This window comes from Etheostoma spectabile, chromosome 4 (assembly GCF_008692095.1).
Source record: "Etheostoma spectabile isolate EspeVRDwgs_2016 chromosome 4, UIUC_Espe_1.0, whole genome shotgun sequence".
Classification (NCBI taxonomy): domain Eukaryota; kingdom Metazoa; phylum Chordata; class Actinopteri; order Perciformes; family Percidae; genus Etheostoma; species Etheostoma spectabile.
This window is the reverse complement of record NC_045736.1, coordinates 23,016,637-23,036,749: the sequence shown is the minus strand read 5'-3', so window position 1 is coordinate 23,036,749 and position 20,113 is coordinate 23,016,637. Positions and strand designations below refer to the sequence as shown.

Genomic DNA, 20,113 nt, shown 5'->3' with positions numbered 1-20,113 from the left:
CAATAAAAACCTGGACTGGACTAAACACTCTTCAGGACGGACTAGATCAGACAGTTCTTCCTGAGGAGACTCAGATCCTTCAGTGTGTGCAACAAGCTTCTGCAGAGCCAGTGCTTTGTTCTTGTGGTGATCTGCTGGGTTGGTCGCATCAAGGCAGTCTCTCTCAAACTGTTAAGGAAGACCAGCTAAGTGGTCAGGTTGGAAGTGGCCAGTGTGGAGGCAGTGGCAGAGAGGAGGATGAGGAACAAAATCAAAAACATCTTGGATAACCCTCCTCATCCTCTTTACAAAGAGCTGTGTCAGATTGGCAGATTGGCAGCTTGTTGCTGGGAAGGGCCGCGTTTCATTAGCCGTTTGACATACCCTTCACTTCCCCTCGGTCGAATCCCTGCCACCATCATAAGTGTTCCATTTGTTTGAAAAACTGAAGTAAACTTGGAGAAACCCTTGGAGGGCTGAAAAGCGAGTGAACAACGATGGTCACCAATGGTGTGTGCTCTACCCAGTGAGCTGCCAAGGCGCCCAATTAGTGTAAGAATTCTTACGAATTACGGCCAAAACGTGTTTTGTGAGGTCAGTGACCTTGACCTTCGACCACCAAATTCAAAAAAGTTCAACATTGAGTCCAAGTGGATGTTTGTGCCAAATAAGAACAAATACCCTTAAGGTGTTCCTGAGATATACCGTTCATGAGAATTGGCCATCTTTCATCAGTTTTGCAATAATCACTGTGATGCACACAGCAAAAAGGGAAATTAATAACTCTGACTAAATTGGATTCACATAGGCTATTTGGCTCTCTCTCCATCCAAAAAGGGGTAAGAATGGGCGTTAAAGAGGGGTGTAAATTGGAAAGGCCCACATGCTCTGGCACTGTGAGTGTGGCGGCAGGTTCCGTGTTGAATGAATTTGACATGCTTTTTGAAAGCAGGTGACATCTGAACTTTGCCATCCCAGTGAAACACTTCTGCTTCTGGTTATATCTTGCTGTTTCTGTTTTCCTACCAGCAGAATGGGGCCATTTAAAAGGCCAAGTTGTTCATAACGTATTGGCATGATTACCAAGCTAGTAATAACTACAAGACAAAAGATAATACTGAGGTGCATGGTTATACAAAGTAAAAATAAAGGCAAGAATGTTAATGTCAAAATTAATTACAGTGTCATTCTCAGAAATAATGCAAAAACATGTTATATATGTTAAGATGGGTCACAATATAATGCACCTAGTAGAGAATTAATATAATTGAAGAGGCAGGCTAACTGCTAATGATAATGATCACAGCAGTATCTACTGTATAACTATACAAATTGACATGATTCTCAAAATTGTTCATCGTTTTGTGATTCATCGTTCAATTGTTTGAATTACTTTTTTTAGTGGATCAAAATCTTTCATTTAAAAAAATATCTATATATTCTAAAGTATTTAAACCCTGCGGAGAAACAGATGTCAGATATTTCTTACATAATATTTTTCTAAATAGGAAAATGGCGAGCCATTATATGTTAATATGAAAGTATTTTGTCACAATATTATTATATGTGAGACTAAAAGTGAAAACAGTAAATTATCACCCAGCCTTACCACTGCATGTGTGGAAATGAATGCTTTTCCTGTCAGGCAGCTACAGGAGGTGTGGGATTCATATTAGCAGCATGCTAACATTGCAACCAGCCTTCACACTCAGGTCTATGCCCACATCTGATTTCTGACATCTGTCATCCACTGTGATAAGTTTTTTCTTCTTCTAATTTGGAAAGCAATGTCTGCCATTAATGTAGATAGGCAGAGTTAGCACAGGAAAAACTATTAGATTACTCACAAGTGTATTCATTAAAATATCACAGTACTGAGGCAGTAAGGTGTAACAATGTTATGAGTATACTGAATGGCTCAATCCACAGAAAATGGTGTTGCAAAGTAATTCCCAGTATTTACCGGATGTAGGCCTCAGCTTTAGTAGCTGCCTCGTTGTACTGTTCAGCCATCTGCTTGTAGTTGTCAACATTCTGGAGACAAAGACAGAAAGGTAAGAATCAATTCTGTGGTATTATACAGCTCTGAAAAAAATTCCACTACACTTTTTAACATCAAGCAGGCTGCTCAGGCATATGCTGCTTTTAGCTATAGATTTAACATGATCAAATTTGTACATCATATCATTTAAAAACCAATAAAACAAGATCCTCATATTAAGTCTGGTGAATAAGAGCTTAACTACATGTATTATCTACATTATTAATACATAAAATTAGAGTTTCAAAAATAGTTTTAGCTTCAATTCAAGCTCTAATAAGCCAACGGTGATAAGCAAAATGCATAAAGTACCATCCCAAATGTCACATTTGTTAAATTAGCGGCCGTTGAATTTTACAGCGCTGCTTACAAATCTGAATGCTGATGGCCTGTTCGTACTCCATAATGTTTTATTTCTTGCGCGGAACAGTGGCATTTAAACAGCAATTGCTACACAGCTGGAGCCTCAAATACTCTACTGGAGTAATCGTGGTCAGAGCTGCAATGACTAGCAAAACGTCAAGAGTGTAAGTAGTTTTATTAATTGTATAAGGTGTGCTGTATTTCTAGCCACAGTGGTGAGAATATTTTTTTAAATCATTAAGATGAATGACCACCTTATCAACGTTGTATAACAATATATGAAATTGTTTGTCTAGAATGCCTCAAACACAAAGCAAATCTCTCTCGCCACTCTCTCATACACATTCACTGCGCAGTAATCACTATTTTAAACCAATAACCCCAGCGCTCGCGATTTTACTTAATTATTCCCTACATTCCCAATAGATGGGGTTATAGGAGAGGAAGATAATTGAAGTGACTGATCAGGGAAAAAGATGAGATCAAACACAAACCTCCTCCACAATCCCCTACTCGTTCAGTGCCCCCTAGTCAATTTCATATCTTATTATTTCAGGCTGATCTGCAGACATGCTTCCCCTGCTTTGAATGACTGGTGCTGGAAAAGACTCAAGTAATGTCATAGGCATATTTTCCCTTAATCCTATCTGCTAGTATTCACTACAATGTAATAATCTGTCCCTCTATCCTTTTCTTTCCGGATCTTTAACGAGAAGACAGTAAAATATAAATCATACATCTAGTATGGAGGAGAGGATATGTTGCCCTAATCCAATTAGTAGTGTTTAAGTATCCGCACAGTCAATTTCAATTTCAGTCATCAGGGAAACTGCTGCAGTTGATTGAAGAAATATGCCAAATTAAGAGTTGTTATTTTTGTAAGTGGATTTACAAAAAACATATATCACCTTGGTGATCTCATCCACACTTTGCCATTTGTGTGGCTTTGGTGCTGGAAGACAACAAAGTTCAAAGTCCAGATTGGCTTGGAAACAGACAATTAGCACAACAGCTATTTTAATCACAAAAATAAAATAAGTGGCAGCAATTCTGTGATCTGGAACCAAGCTAAAGACAATGTATATTAGAAAGATGAATGCGTACCAATGTGTACAGATTACCTTTATTTTGTCATCTGGCTGTAACAGTAATACACAACGCCAAACATCCCTATTGTGTATGACTTTATGCCTTTCAGTTATGTTTTCTGGCTGTGTTCTATTAGATTGCCCAGGACCTGACTCAGAATTATACTTCTCTTGTTGCTATGTCTCCCCTTTGCTAATATCTGGACTAGGTTTAAATACCACACCTAGACTGCAGCTCCAAAGACTGGAAGTGTAATTAATCGCAGACCTCAGGACCCTTGCTCAGGTGGTTTATTAATCTACTAAGAATTAAACATTACCAATAAATGTTTTAATTTGAAAGTGCTAGAAACCAAGCCCTGGATTCATGGACATTAAAGACAAAGTAAGTTTAATTTCTTCTTGAAGGTGACTTAGCTGATACTTTGGCTGGCTCCCTGGGACTATGTGGTACGAAGTTAGCCACCTGTTAGCATCTTAGCCTTTAGCCTCAGGTCAAGGGCTTAGTGAATACATTCAGAAGAGGAAAGCTGAGCTGAAACTTGAAAGTCTTGAATTGGACGTTGCCTTGTGGGACTTTCATTGTTCTAGCCAAGATAAAAAATAAGGCTCCACAGGGTGTTAAACCCAAGGGTGCCTCAGATTATGCAGGACATAGAGAGTAGGGCACCAAGCAGCAAGTAGATTGTTTAAAGGTAACGTTAACTTCTCACTGATGATTGGTGCATCCTAACAAGGCTCAATCTTGTGGGTTTAGTGGGGTCAGGCAATAGCTGATACAATGTCTCCGACTTGGAAGAAGATAAACAAATTAACACATTTAGCAATGATAGCATGGTGAGAAGCAAGTGAGGGGGTCATCTCTTTTTTAGCTCTTACTTCCCACTCCTTTCCCTAGTTTGCACCCTTCCAAACAAGAGAGAGTTAACTAGAGGAGGGAATGTAGTACGCAAGGAATTGGTTGGGAAAAAAAAATACAAGTAACAACCTTAAACTACATCTGGTTTGAACTACTGGTTTAAATTGTAGCTTTCGTATAAAAAATGCTTAAGATATATTAAGTTGGAGAATAAAGATTTATTTATAGATTAAGGAAGAGCTACTGACAGCTGCGGGCTTGTTTAAGGTATGTGTCACGGCTGCGACCATTTGTTCAAAACAATGGCGAAAGTGATAGACAGATGGTTCATCCAATCACCTGCCAGGTTTATTTCTGAGAGTGCCTGCCTTTTCCCTAACAGTATCCAATGGCAGCTTCTCAGATGGTTCTGTGTAACAAACGAACAATCTGGTGAAGAACTATGACAAGAAAAGTCATAAAAAAACATGTCCAGGCTAAAAAAGCAATATAAGGCATTTAATTAACACGGCAAGACATTAAAAATACACCAACGCTTGGCTTGAGCCTTCCTCAGGGTGTAGTGACACAAAAAGACAATGTGAAAATTTCCCCCCAAAAAACAGCATTTTAAAAGGCTTGTTGAAGTACAAAAAGCAAGGAGGAGGGGAAAGAAACAAGAAAAAAAAAAGCAAAGACCCTATTTTGGGAATTGTCAATCAAACAAAAAAAAATCCATTTGGTGTGTCAGGTTAGCACTCATCCACAAAAACTATGACATCCAAGCGCCTTGGTAGCCTAGTGGTTACAGCCATTCAACTGCAACTTCCAGGGTGTGATTCTGGCCTTGGGACCATCTCTCTTTCACCCCCATTTCTACACTATCCTCTGTCAAATCAAGGCCAAAATTAAACTATAAAATTATAGAATTCCTGTAATTTAATGCTTTTATTTATTTATTTTATTTTATTTTTAAAGATTATTGTTTGGCCAAGTAACAATTTTTTAATTGGTGAAATTGCCATCATTGCTTAAAATCAGTGCTTTGCAAATTTAAGCATTTTCCCTTGTTGCCTGATTTGAAATTTTCTCACTCCCATTACCCATGTCCAACATTAGAAAGCAAACTTGTAAATCCTGTGTACTGGAGAGATTCTCAGAAATCTAGCAATTTAGAGCCTCTTCTAAATGGGCTAATTCACAAACAATAGAACGGGAAATATGGGTAAAATGAGGAGACAGTAAGTGTGAATGTAGAGTTTGGACCAACACATACAGCTTATCGAGTAAAACTATTGATTAACTGTAAAGCTGTGCCTAGCTTTTGTGTGTTTCCACATTTTTTTGTGTCTGTTGACAGAACAGAACAAGAGCAACAGCCCCAGCTCAGCTCTAATGACACCAGAGAAGTGGCAGCACTATCGCTGGCACACACACTCTGAGCTCTTCCCAGTCATTTGCACCCATGGGGACAAAAGCCCAATGTGGAGAGACAGAAAGGGGGTATGATAACCCTCAATGGGGGGAAAGCAAGGTTTTGGGGGTGTTGGAAAAACTCATGGAGGGGATTAGTGTGGGTGCATGTGTGCTGCGTGTGTGTAAGCTTGCATACATGCAGGTGTGTGACTAAATCTGTGTTTGTATGTGAATGCTTGTGTTCAGATGATCCTTGCAAGCACACTTGTCTGAACACCCTCCAGCAGCTGTGGATTGAGATGGGCTGATGTCAGGATTTTGAGGGAGGGGTTGTTTCACGCTCCACGCTTGGACGAAGGGGGATTATTTTTTTCTTTTGGAGGCAGCAGTCAACAAGGGAGGGGGGAGGGATTAAAAGAGGTGAATTTTAAACTGAGACTTGTTTACAAAGTCCCAGGGTATGTTGCCACAGGGAGACAGATATACTCCACCTGTACACTGGGAAGAGATTAGGGAAGCAACCACAAATAAATGAAGAGGAAAGGATTGGGAGTGAGGAGAAGTGGAGGATGTACTGGTATGTTTGGGGGGTGTTTCACTTTCAGTCTTGGGATGTCTTTTAGTAACTGTTATGTGTGTGGAAGAGAGGAAATGCAAAGTTGTGTGTGCAGTGGATTGGCCACTCTATCACAATTACTTTTGATGTGACAGCATACACACAAACCTGTCACAATAAATACACACACACACACACACACACACACACACACACACACACACACACACACACACACACACACACCACACACACACACACACACACACACCACACACCACACACACAGTTAGAAGAGACTGCTGCTAAACCAGAGTAAAATGTTGATTCAGAGGAAGATCACACACCAATTACCAGTGGATTTTCCTTCTAATCTGGCTGTTCTTGCCTTTGGCTTAAATCTTTGCCTCAGATCATCAACATATCAGGGCAATTTTATGAGCATGAGTATCTGCTTGCGCGTGTGTGTTTTTGTAGTATGGAAAAGCTCAGACCTTTTCAATTTTTTAAAGAATAAAAGCATAGACTGATATTCACGCAAAGATTATGTCATTCAAGACCTATAAATCTCTGCGCTGCATTGACAGGATCTAATACAATACAGATGGTGACAGAGCAATGTCAAGCTGTCTTCACATGCTTGGATCCTAATTTATGTGAAAAGTGAGACATGTTACTGTTTAAAATTGTGTTTTGCATTCATGCTTATGACCTGTCAGTCACAATTCAACTTTTAAGTGGCCATTTATTTCAGCCCAACTGGTATTTGCCACAGGTATGAGAGTGTAAAAGTAAAGAAAAATAGGCTGGGTAAAGGAAGGCGGGCATGAAAGGAGGCCTGAATGAATGGAGTGCTAGATTGGAAAATGAAGGAAGAGAAGGAAGGAAATGGACGCCGGCTCAGGGAGCTGGCTCAGGATGGACTGTTTAATGCACAGTTCATATAGCCTCTTTATCTCTTGCTCTCAGTCCCCGTCTTTTTCACTCCCTCATCCGCATGCAGGTCAGCTGTGAACAAGTGAGGAGTGAAAAAAAGCAATAGAAAAACCGACTGTGGCGGCGAGCAGAGATAGATAGAGCATCCTCCACTCTTCTGCCAATCAGTCTCCGCCGTCAAGCATTGCAGCATGTGCTGCTTGCTGCGCAATGTGCAGGGGCCCTTCCATTTAACTTGGCTATGTAAAAGGTTTTCTCAGAGGCCTTAAGGAGGCGAGTGCCAGGGACTAGATAAGGTCCCCTTTCTGCCTGATGGGCCCTGCCGGACTGAGGGAGAGCCGGGGATAGGGAGAGTCAAGTCCAAAAGACTATCTATTGAATACTGGAGGGAGAGTTGTGGGTGTGAGAGGAGTGACAGGAGAGCCGGGGAGGGGGGCTGCTGTAGCTGCTTTTCGACTGCGGATCTGGGGTCTTTTAATTCCCCAAACCTATTTTGAAGTAACTAGAAGGTTTCTTCAGCCAAATATTGGCTGTGTTTCCCGCTGACGTATAAAGCAACATGACAGGATCAGGGCTGCTTGTGGTCACAGAGGTAAACACACTCTGCAGCCTGCAGTCAAGTGTGAGTGCCCGTTATGTGTCCTTTAGATGAAAACAGCTGAGAAAACATGCTAAAATAAGGTTGCAGTCAAAACGCAATGAGTTCTCAGAAGGTTCCTAGTTCTGGGGGAAAGGTCCTGCAGTCAAAACATGGCTTATGTGTGTCTACTTGCAAATCTTCACCCTTCATTGCTTTAATGTGTATGTTCAGTTAACGTCAGTGTATACTTAAAAAATGAAAGTGCTCACTATTTCCTCTGTCGTACATTCTTGTTGTGTGCCTGTCATCTGGGTTTTTCTGTATGTTTCTTCACTCACACTCTGTAATTTCACTCTTCTGCCTCTTGTCCTTTCTTCTAACCTCTGTCCATCCCTAAAAGCATGAAGTAGTTTTTTCCTGCCCTAAAATCATACACCTATACCAACCTTGTTTCCCACAAAGTCTTTTAACAAATTTGCAAGCAAGAACCATTTATCAAACCACTGTGCTTGTGGCTTTTACAGGGTACAAAATATTAACAACACATTAGTGCTTAGATGAAGGGAACACAGGTCATAATTTCTTAAAAGCACCCAACAAACAGCTTTTATTTTCCTCATTTTCTTTTAAAAAGACCACAGGGTTGCTGGCAAAGGGACATAGTGATGAGAAAAGCATGGCACATTTGATTAGACAACTGAAGCTCTCTGAGAGTCAGCACTGTGAAACATCTCTTGAGTGCTGGTCCATCAACAGTGAGTGGTGACTCTCATCTGCCTGCTGAAACTTTCAATTTATTTACATTTACATTTACATTTTGACATTGGCATGTGGGCTTGACATTTCTAAGATAGGGAAGTGTCTTGTGTCTCAACGAGATTTTATTCTCCGAGTAATATGTCACGTCACGAAACGTTAAGTTTTGATATTCCTGATGTGTGTAGACTTCTTTTCTGTGAAAGCCAAAGGGATATTTTTATCTCGTTAGTGAGGTCTCCTGTTACATATTACAAAATGAGTGCATCTCGCTCTCTAAGCTCCCAACAAAAAGACCTCAGAAGAAAAAAAAATTTGGACCAAACATCTTGGAATGCAATGCAACTAATGAACATCTTTATAAAAAACAGTCTTTCCAATGAGTTCTGGCTATTTACTTTAAATTATGTTTATGAGATGCAAAATGGTCCTACCTTTTTCTCCAGTATTTCTAGTTGCTCTTTATAGAAGCTGGAAATGCTAGTCAGTTCCTTCTCTTTCCTCCCCAGTTGTTTGGCCTGAGAAAGATGAAGGAGAGATTAGAAGAAGAAAATAAGACAATAAAAAAAGAGAAGAATGCCAAGCAATACATTTTTTTTTTTATATGGCAAATTTTGATACAGCTGTTGTCGAAGTTCTTCATATTGACAGATGACAATTTACTATACTAAAATGACATGTGTAGGCTTGGATAAATTCTCATTTCTGAATGTATGGCAAATAAGGTGGAGAAGGAAATCAATCCAGGTACTAATTATCAAATTCACATAGTAGTTACAAAGTGAGTACAAATACTGAAAATAATGGCTTAAAACGTCCCATTCATTTCTTTGCTTATGAGCATGCCACACACATGACAGCAGCCAGAGGAAATGCTAGGGGGAGAAGCAATGAGGCGACCTGTGACATGACTATAATACAGTACTGCTTTCAAGACAAACAAATTGATTGAATACACACCTCACCTATGATATACTATATAGTTCAAAGTATCAATCATCTTTACTTCATGATCCAGTAAAATGTAAACACTGTATCAGCAGATGCACTACCACAAACCCATTTATGTAAATTACAGTACACACATCTACCATTTTTTTTTTTTTTTTACCAAATGCAAGCTAAGCTACAAGGGGCATTAGATATATGTTTTCTGTGCAAACAACATAAACTAGTTTATTCTTAAAAAAAAAGTAAAAAGGATTATACCCTCACTAAGTGTGTTTAAAGCATTAAATTGCAAGTTTATGTTTTTCAATGCATTTTATGTGTAACCTTTCATGTGTTACCTTATACATCCACTCTCTTTCAATTATATGATGCTTGATTGAAATCTTTAATAACATAAAAAGTGCATCACATTTACATCACAAAGTACAAAACAAAAGAATGGTATTTACTAGCGGGTCCATCTCATTTAACAGAACTTACAAAACTACTCAGGTGGCATGTGTCTGGTAGACCGGCGGCATGGCCTGACAGGGCGATGCCGGCATTAGGTGGAGGTGAAAGGATTTAATATGCCCGCTGAGCTTTGACAGGCAGCAAGATGGCAGATGTCTGTAGAAGACCATAGTTAGGATGGCGTAGCAGCATGCAAGTAGAGAAAGATAGGAGGCAGACGTCAAAAAGATACACTGTGAAAACAAGTTGCCAGTTCAGCTTTAGAAATGTACATGCACTAGGGGGTTTAAAACAGAAAATTCATTTTTGAGGAAAGTTTTACTAGAAGGTGTAACATGAGTAAGGCGATGGAGCCACCTTGTTTTAACAGCATTAGGCTTCACAGTGTGTCAATATCATTGCACAACAGAAAAGGGATTCCTTTTATTATTATTTTATGAATATCTAATCAAATAAAAAATAATCAAAATATCATCATGAACAGAAAAAGACAAAGGGTAATAAGGAGCTATTGCACTGCAAAAAGAAAATAACAGAGCTAGTCAAAGGAGATGTGCATGATCAAAATGTGACACTAGCAAGCCAACTGGTATACTTCACCATGCCATCAGCTCAATGTTTTCACTCACTGTACTTTACTAATCCATCTATCCATCTCATTTTATATTATTCTCTCGTTATATTACAAAGAAGGATTTCTCTTGAAACATAAAAGCAATGATCATACATTTTGCATGGACAGACCCAGAGTGATATATTTTTACAATAGTCTTGATTTATTTAAAAAAAAAAAACATACCACATACTGTACCTACATTTTATAACTCAAGCAGAATTGAATGGTAGTAAGCGGAATTGAATGGCTTAAGTGTTTAGATGCATCCGTCAGAAGTTTTGGCCATGCTAGAGAGAGTATGCAGCAACTCTACAACTGTACAATTATTATCACATATTATGGCTAAAATGCATAGAAGGGTAGGCAAATGCACATGGGGTACATGGGATGGTTGAATTCTCTTCAGCAATCACACAATTGATCTGAAGAGGTTTGTGTGCCTGCATATTAAAATAATGATCAATCAGTACTTGGCCACTCATGAACACATTGTTTCTAACCAATAAGGGTAATGAGGGAAACAGTGCTACAGCAGTATGAACATTATATGGTGCATGAACACAATGAAGCCATGAGTTTTGTAGAAAAAGGCAGCAAGGGGGCATGGATTGATGTAGCATTGAAACAGACCCCCCCAAAACACACACACACACACATACATACACACAGTTATGCCATGGTGTAATGGTGACAGATTGCTGTACCCGAGTTGTGCATTAGTGAGTGTGATATAGATCAGATGGAGCAACAACATCTTCTATGGATGATCTACTCCTCTTCTCTATGGTGAATAAAGGCATGTAGACACACCTATCTACACGCAGATTGCCATTACATTTATTGTAATCCAAACTAATCTTATCCTGACTTAATAGGCACATGCATCCCCTAAGACCATATCTGTAAATCCCTATAATGTGCTCACTGCACTTTTTCTTTCTGCAGCTGCTGTTTGATGCTTAAGGGCTGTGTGTATGTGTGTGTAAAATCACCTCTGCTAGCAGCACAGATGATGTGCAATTTTCTAGCTGAATACCTCCCAAAGTGTTGTTGTGTGGAATGGTGGCGGCAGCCGCCTCACTTTAATGCACAATGAAAACATGACATTTAAATAGAGAAGAGAGAGAGTGAAGGATAGAGTGAAAGGAAGAGGTAGAGAGAGGAAAAAACAAATGTAACTAGAACTGCAAGCCGTTATGACGGGGTCCAAGCCTCCCGACTCCAGTCACTTCTGACGCGAGTCACCCCAGCTGACCTGGGGAGCGCGCGAAAGCGGGATCCAAAGCGTAACGTTGGGGAGGCAAACGTCAGGAAAAAATCGAGAGGTGTGAGCCGCAAGGTCTGCGGTAATGCAAATATCCCATTAACATGGTCTACGTTGACTACAGCGCTACCCTAATGACCAATCTTCGCCAAATTTGGTAGAGAGCCCCAGAGCGGCATGCTGAACATGCATCAATTTTCATGTCAATAGCATTTACTGTGGCAGAGACATTGCAAATGCAAATTTCCCATTTAAATGAATTAATTTATTGGCCAAAAGAAATTAACGTTGATTTTAGAGCCCCCTAATGGTCGATCTCTGCCAAATGTGCCCCTACGCCCCCAACATACGTTTAGGCTGTAGCGGGAGTGTTACGAATAAAAATAAAAAATTGAATAAATAATGAAAAACAAATAATGAAGAATAATAATCCTTAGAAAAACAATAGGGTTCTACAGCCCTGCGGTTCCCAGACCCCTCGGTAGACAATGGTAGTGTTGCTTACCCAGGCATCCAAATCTGCTGGCTAGGAGGAAGAATATGAGCAGGGGTTAGTGAGACGGCAGAGGGTATAAGGAAGGCACAGGGTGGGAATAGAGATGATAGAGACAAAGAGAGGAAAATAAGAAGGTAGGTGAAGTAAAGATAAATAAACAGGCAGCAGAGATAACAGTAGAAGAAAGTGATGTAAAGGGAACAAGTTTAATACACCAAGTCAAAGAATAATCAACACCATCACATTTGTGGTACTTATAAAACCCAATTTGCCTGATGTCTGATGTTGTGAGAGATGTAGTTTTGGGCTCCAACAGTTCCATAACGCATTCAATGTGTCCCCATATGCATTCTGTAACCAAGTAGCTTACTAGTTTGTCAAGGTAGTGAAATAACATATGAAATCTCCTTATTAATCATCACATTGGTTATCCTGTCTGCACAGGCAGTTAAAATTGTTCTCCACATATTCAAGATGTTTTTGGTCTGAGTCTGGCGCGTGATCCTGTCTGCATGTCAGCCTTCCATCCACACCTCCTGCCCTGTCCCCCATCTGTCTGGTTTTCTCTACATTGCCTGCTTGACAAGTTCCTTGATTGTTCAGAAACCAGTATTTGTAAAACATATATGTTAACACTAACTGACACATGTTGAATTATATCAAGAGAAGAGAATAGGTTTTAATCCATAATTTCATGACTTTGACAGGAAATCCATTCGATAAAAAGTTGGTTGTGGTTGTTAAACTAATTCGTGCATTGGGTTAGCTAACCACTTAGCTGAAAAGTAACAGATCACTGGTCATCAAAAGTCACTGAGCTTGTATCTCATACAGGGATAAAGCACAGTCTCAAGACAGTAGGAGCTTGTATGCCACAGAATGTGCCTGTGGCCTATCATTGAATGAAAGTGAATAGAAAGTATTGCTTTCCCAAAAATTCAGAAACCCAACACAATAAAAACCAAACAAATCAGTAATAATTAAATGTAGCTAATTTTCAGCTTGCACATATATTTAATATTTAAAAGGATTATGTAATAAAAATGTAGGTTTGTGTAAAATATAACACAGACAAACAGGGCAACGTATTTGGATGTGTCTAGACTTGCCCACTCAAATCAAGTGCTCCCAGTCCAGCATTAGAAACAAAACAGAAAGGGACAGATTAGAGCAGTGGGTGGCTCTAATGTTGCCATGCCTCATAAAAACACCATTCAGTTAAATGAGGTGAACTCACAAAGCCGGTTACTGCAGAATGCGTGTGTGCGTTGGGTAATTTTGTAACGGATACAACCGATGCCATCTGTTTAACCTCCCTGTTCTTTGGTGGGAGGCCCTAAACTGAGTGCCAGTGTGAGAGTGCGTGTGAGTGTGTGTGTGTAGGTCCCATTTCCATCGGTAATAGACTTTTTAAGAGGTGAAGCGGCTTGTTGCGATACAGATGCAGACAAACACACACCCAAGCAGTTTGGTGCAGTCCATGGGCCATAACAGACAATGGCATTTCAGGTACATCCACTCATTGTTGTTTTGTGGCTCTGTGCTCCCTGGTGACCAACAGTCAGCAGCCTCAATCTGCACATTAAGAGTCTGGATCAACTGAGCCAGCAAAAACACGACCAGGAAAGTATACCAAATCGACTAAGGATCATATATTCCCCAAGATTTGTACCGAGATCAAGCTCTTACCATGTAGCATTAATGCATTATTAATGAAGTCAATTGTGATCCCCCAGTAAACATAAATAAGACCACAGACTAATTGGATTGTAGGGGTCTATAAACATCACATATGGATATACCATGGATATATTAAACAGCAGGTAACCATAGCAACAACATTTATCCCTCATTCTACACTGCCAGTAAAATTACTAGGAAAAACTTACATGGCTAGTGGACCCAGCAGAGTACCATCGTCAAATTATACTTAAAATAACAATCACCCTTCAATTGCAAAAATGACCCTTTATTTCCCTCACGTCATAGTCTAAGACGTACATTAAAGACCTGCTCTCTTCCCTCCTACTAAAGCAGCCAGTATGCTTCTTCAGCATATCTTCAAATAGTTGTGATCACTTCTTTAACTTTCCAAAAACCAATATTGCCACATTCACACACACTTCCTGCAGCAATTAGCCCAATTTACAGAGATGAGAAAGGAGTCTGAAATAAAGATCAGCTTTTTTCATGGCAACAAATGAGAGCAAAGGTTCAGCTACATGTTCAATGCATTCCACCAGAACTAGAATGTCCTGCATCTACAAAACTATTTTAAAGGTGAAAAGGGGAAAATTATTTAACAGCATAGTGAAATGAAAGGTCCTTCTAAACACGCTGATTTAATGGATCTAAAAAATATTTATTATTATCTATTATTTATTATTATCTGATTATCTATACTTAACTGAATCATGTTTGCTGTTGTTGTACCATGAGGGTCACCAGAGGCACCAGCTTGACAACGTTTTATGCTTGAATTAGACTAAAAAATCTCAATGGTCTGCCAACAGTGTGTGTGTGTGCGTGTGCGTGTGCGTGTGCGTGTGCGTGTGCGCGTGTGTGTGCGTGCATGCCTGAGAGTGAAACAGAAAAAACGACTGAAATGTGAAAGCATGAGACCTTTTGGTCTCGAACGCCACCTCAAGAAACGCTTCCTTGCAAATCAATTATGTAAATACTAAATTATGCAAATGGTTACATTTGAATAAATCTATGTGTTTGGGGAGAAAAGATTTTGGTATGGTTTTCTACTTGGAGTCAGGAGTGGAGAGAAAGAGAGAGAGCGATGAGGAAACGGGGCAAAAATGAGGATTAGACTTCAGAATGTCACCGGCAGACACTTTGTGCAGTCAAACTCCTGATTGGGATTTAATTAGGGAGAAAGAAAGAAATACAGACAGAGAAACTAAAATAAGAGCTAATTCACTAACAGCTTTCTTCCTGTCATATCTCTATAGGAATAAGCACGGTAAGCACATTCATCATGTGTGCCGGTAATAAATGCCATAGGTACTGCCGAGTGCTGTCACCCCAGTTCTTGTTTTGGTCGATACTGATGCTTAGCTAAAACGCCAGAGTGTTGTGTGGATTTGCCGTCAAAGGCACACTCGAAGATTTACAGAGTATTCAATATTCTCTATGTGTTTCTGTGTCATATGAAAAAATCTGACCTGCTTTATTAAAAGGTGCTCTAAGCGATGTCACGTTTTTTGAGGCTACAACATTTTTTGTCACATACAGTAACCATTTCCTCACTATCCGCAAGCTGCCTGTCTCTAGAACACATTGTAAAAAAAAAAACGCGGTCTCTGTAGACAGCCCAGGCTCCACAAACAGCAAGAAAAACATTCAACTTGCATCACCAAACATAAACAGTGTTCCAGCGTTCGAGCCAATAACCGACAAAAAGGATTTGGGTGGGGGTGGGGGTGGGGGGTTAGTACGCGGAGGAGGAGGGAGGGGTGAGCTAGTCTTGTTTTGTTTGACAATACTTCTAACGTTAACAAGAAGTAACGTCACCCAACATTGCTTAGAGCACCTTTAATGTACAGAATACATTTTTGACTTTTGTAATAACCAAAGGTCTGTCGGATACTTCATCAATTACACTAATGAGGTGAATACAGGGAAACTAAACAATTCACAGGGATGGTGTGTTTAATTGACATGGGGTGTCATAGCCTACTTTCTCTCACACACGCGCAGACAGAAGAAGAAACACCCAATAGGAGGGCAACACACACCGAGGAACAACGCACATCAAAACAACAGTACCCACTGTTTCCTGTGTGAACCCACACACTGGCATCATCTTATCCACGTGTCATATACCACTGTCATATTCCCCAGCATCGTCTCACATCAATGTTTCAGAAAAGCAAATCTGTGCTTGCATACCTTGACAGCTTCTTCTGGCGTACAGCATCGTAGGTGTCAACTGACATATGTAAAACTATGCATTATATGTGTGTGAGTGTCATATATATATATATATATATATATATACACACACACACACACACACTGTATATATACACACACATAAATAACTTTTTTGCCCACCAGTCACAGTGGCTGGTAGATGCTCAATTTTACCAGCCACTTATATTTTTTACCAACCACTTTTTCTGGAATTCAAATGTATAAAAGAAAGTGTACTAGCAAATTTTCAATTGCTTCAGTTCATTATTCTTTTTATATTATTGATATAAGCAAATAAAAAGTGATGTGAAAAAAAATGAAAGCCTTTATTTCCACACTCTGCTCCTGACTTGGATGACTCATGGTCTTTTATTGCCTCTAATTTAAGGTTAGTTGATCCTCTAACGAACAAATTATTTCCATTTCCTGAAGACAAGTAGGTTCAACAGTAAGTACAGTTCATGGACTTGTCGTCTGTAAGGTTGGTTATAGGGTTATGCCACCATCGTGATGCCACACCCCCCACCCTGTCGGACACACGCTAATTCTAGTGGACGAACATTGACAACTATGTTAGCCTTAAACTAGCAAAGACACTTTGTACTGTGCTGCCCCTTAAGTGGAAGCTACTTTCTCCCCCTTACGTGCAACCTATTTGTAGTGATGGTCTCTCTCTCCCCCTGTTAATATTGTAGTTCGCTCTAGCTGGACTAGTGAAGTATCAGCATGCGGTAAGGTTATGTTCTGTGCCTCGGCTTGGACACTGCGGTCTCCAGTGAGAGAAAAAAAGACATTAATGTCACACTTTCCTTTATCCCCTCATTGGACTAATTTTGTGGATACTACTGTGTGCATGCATCAATAAGTAAGTCTGATGACAATGTTATGTAGAATTTATGAATGTACGTTAGCAACAGGAGGCTAATTAACAAGGGTGCTATTTTATGTGTGAGCTAATGTTGAGCATCTGTTCATGTGCGCTGCAAGTTATGTTTCTGTTTATTGAATGCATTATTTAATGCAAATATAACCACGAATGTAGTTTATTCTCAGTAATAAAGAATATTAGGTTATTACTGTTGCTCTGTTAAAGGCAAATGTTCCACTGTTTTGTCGTTACACAGATCATTGAGATCTGATTGAGTCTAGACGGCACCATAGTTTAGTAAAAGTACAGTAGGTCAAGTTGTAATGTGCTGCCCCTACCAGCGGCAGTATGTAATACTTTCTATGTAATACTTTTTTTTACAGAGCGCATGTATGTCTGATCAACTGCCAATTTAGGGGACATCGCCCAACCCTAGAAGGCTAACCATTCCCTCATTTTCCCTTCGCAACAATGCGCTACTTATTCAAAAAGTACCCTTTCTTTTTCGTTACTTCGCCCTCGACAGTTTCTACTGCTGACTCTGGGGCGGTGCTCTTAATACCAGGGATCGGTTTGCTACATTTTTTAAACCAATGTCACGGACTAGCGCTGCAAACCACTCCACCTGCCACTGTGGCTGGAATACAAGACAAAGTACCCGCCATTGGCTGGTGGTGGGTGCTAATTTCTTACCCTGCATATATACAATGTGCTCAAATTCAAAATTCACAGGCCATCAGTGACACAAACTGTTACTCCAGCAGGGGGCATTTGTAAAATATGCACTAACAAACCTGTCACAAACAAACCTGGCAAGCCCTAAGACCCCTCAAGTGGTAACTTCTGTAATTGTAGGTAGACGGGCAACAATTCAGTACATAAAGGTGTCGAAGACAGCAAGTTGGGATGTACGGGAGCTGCTATCACCGGCATGCGAGGCATACTGGTATGCAGTTGTACTGAACAATCTCAGCAAGGGAAAGCATGGCACTCAACTCTTGCCCTGCTTAAAGTAAACTACAGTATGTTACAGTACTGAAGTAATTTTGTACATCTGATTAAGGTTGTGAGGCTTCCATCTTGATTACTGGCAGTTAGTTACTGGTTAGGTTTTTGCAAGAACTACACCACCAGGTCTCCGCGTCAGGGTTATCAACACAAACTGAAAATGCACAACCTCTATCAGAGTAGGACAGCAGTCCAAAAACACATGTATGAATCATCACACTAACACCAACACTTGTGGGTGATATGCACACCTGCATGCACCCGCAAAAACACACATAAACTAACACATAAGCGTGCACACAGTACAGCAGAAATACCAGAGGCATGAATTGGCTAGTCTAGCCATTTGCTCATTAAAAGTGTGTTCTCGTCACATAGTCGGGGGGAGGTTAAATGAATTAACACTTCATCATCAGCCTGTTTTCACACCACAGACTGTCACACAGACAGACAGTCGAAATTTGACTGAAAGAAGGACAGGGGGACAGAAAGATGATTCAGAAAGAGAGATGCCGTGTGAATATGAGGAATAGGTTTTGTTATGGAGAGAATGAAGGACAGAGGAAATAAGAGAAGAAAAGACAAGGGTAGTAGTGAGGGAGAAAGACAGATAGACAGACAGACAAGGCGACATTATTTTGTGCCCAAAATTGTACAAACTAATGCCTTCACAACCTGGGGAGACGCAACTGCCAAAGCAACGCACCACGTGAAAAACACAACAACCATGAAAAAAAACAATATCTAATAAGATCAGACATACAATCACTGACATAAGACTGTCCACTGCCTTTATGTTTAACTGCGATAAATGCAACTTAAACTACCAAACTGCTTAGAGGACGAGAACAAAAAACCTTTGACTGATACTTTGATTGTTTCAACATAAATCCTAATTTCCATATATGCATCTGGGAAAAATTACTTTTCCTCTGGATAATACGTCTTGTCCAGTTATCTCATTACATCATGACTGCTCTCTAATAGGAGAGGTATTCCACTCCTACACATTTGTCCTTTGAACCGACAGGATTTGTGCTAGGCCCCCACTCTCTTACTGCTCTACACCGATCAAAATCTCCTCAGCCGGTGAACGCTCTGCTCGTCAGCAATTACAGTCGTTCGAGATGATGGGGGAGTACTGTAAGCGTGTGTGTATATGTGCGAGTGAGTGTGAGCGTGCACAAAGGGCTTAGCTGCTTTAACATGCAGAAAAGATGTCAAGTCTGTGATTACACTTGCTGATAACAAGTGGTTTAGCCATGTGTGAATGTGTGTGTGTCTGAATTGCTGCTGTATTTTACATTGTCAGTTTCTATGAGAAAGAAATTCAGAGTGTATATCTGAATGTGCAACTTCACAGTATGTCACACTTGCAGACTCAAATGTCATGGTTATGGTGAAAACCCACTTGGCCTCAACATAAACCTCTCTCACTCCGCTGCCATTTCTCAACTTATTTTTCAGTTCATTCATTCTTCATTGATCCATTTTTCTCCTCTGTCCCTCTCCCACCCTCCGTCTTTGGCTAACAAAGCAGGGTTAGCTATCTAGCCGACTGGCTGTCGAAGTCAGACATCTGAATCTATTATTATACCACGCTCAAAGTCTCTTCTCTCCGCCTTTCAGCTCCTTTCTCTTTCTCTGAGCTCTATGGCCTAATGCTTTCATGTGCTTGCTGCCCTAGCAGCTGACTGCTACCGTATATTGGCATACAGGATTCTCAGTCCTGTTTTATAGGTGGGTCATGGGAAAAAGAGGAATGAAGGTCAAAACAAAAACAAATGTGTTCAGTGTGTGCAAAGGTAAAATGCTAGGCTGACTTACTGTGAATGCAAGTGCTTCCATACAAATGCAGATTTTAAATTTCTGTGGAGTATTATTCAACAGATATCCTCAATGTGTTTTGTCAGTTAACCTATTGATTATTTTCTTAATTGATCAATTACTTGTTTGGTCTATAAAATGTCAGAACAGTGT

At 40.1% G+C, this 20,113-nt stretch overlaps 1 protein-coding gene across 5 annotated transcripts in view; it reads right to left on the bottom strand.

Annotated features, from left to right (window-relative positions):
- The window catches only part of chchd6b (coiled-coil-helix-coiled-coil-helix domain containing 6b), a 75,886-nt gene that overhangs the window by 42,715 nt on the left and 13,058 nt on the right, over window positions 1-20,113 (bottom strand). For 4 of the 5 annotated variants that reach the window (XR_004331691.1, XM_032513856.1, XM_032513854.1 and 1 more), the window contains exons 5-7: window positions 12,343-12,363; window positions 8,988-9,071; window positions 1,943-2,013 (exon numbers count right to left, since the gene is read on the bottom strand). Coding sequence is in view for 4 of the 5 variants with exons in the window: in XM_032513856.1 (XP_032369747.1) it covers window positions 1,943-2,013; window positions 8,988-9,071; window positions 12,343-12,363 (176 nt within the window). In the remaining variant the exon portion in view is untranslated. The remainder of the gene's footprint in view (window positions 1-1,942; window positions 2,014-8,987; window positions 9,072-12,342; window positions 12,364-20,113) is intronic. The other variant, XM_032513857.1, reaches the window with a different exon arrangement.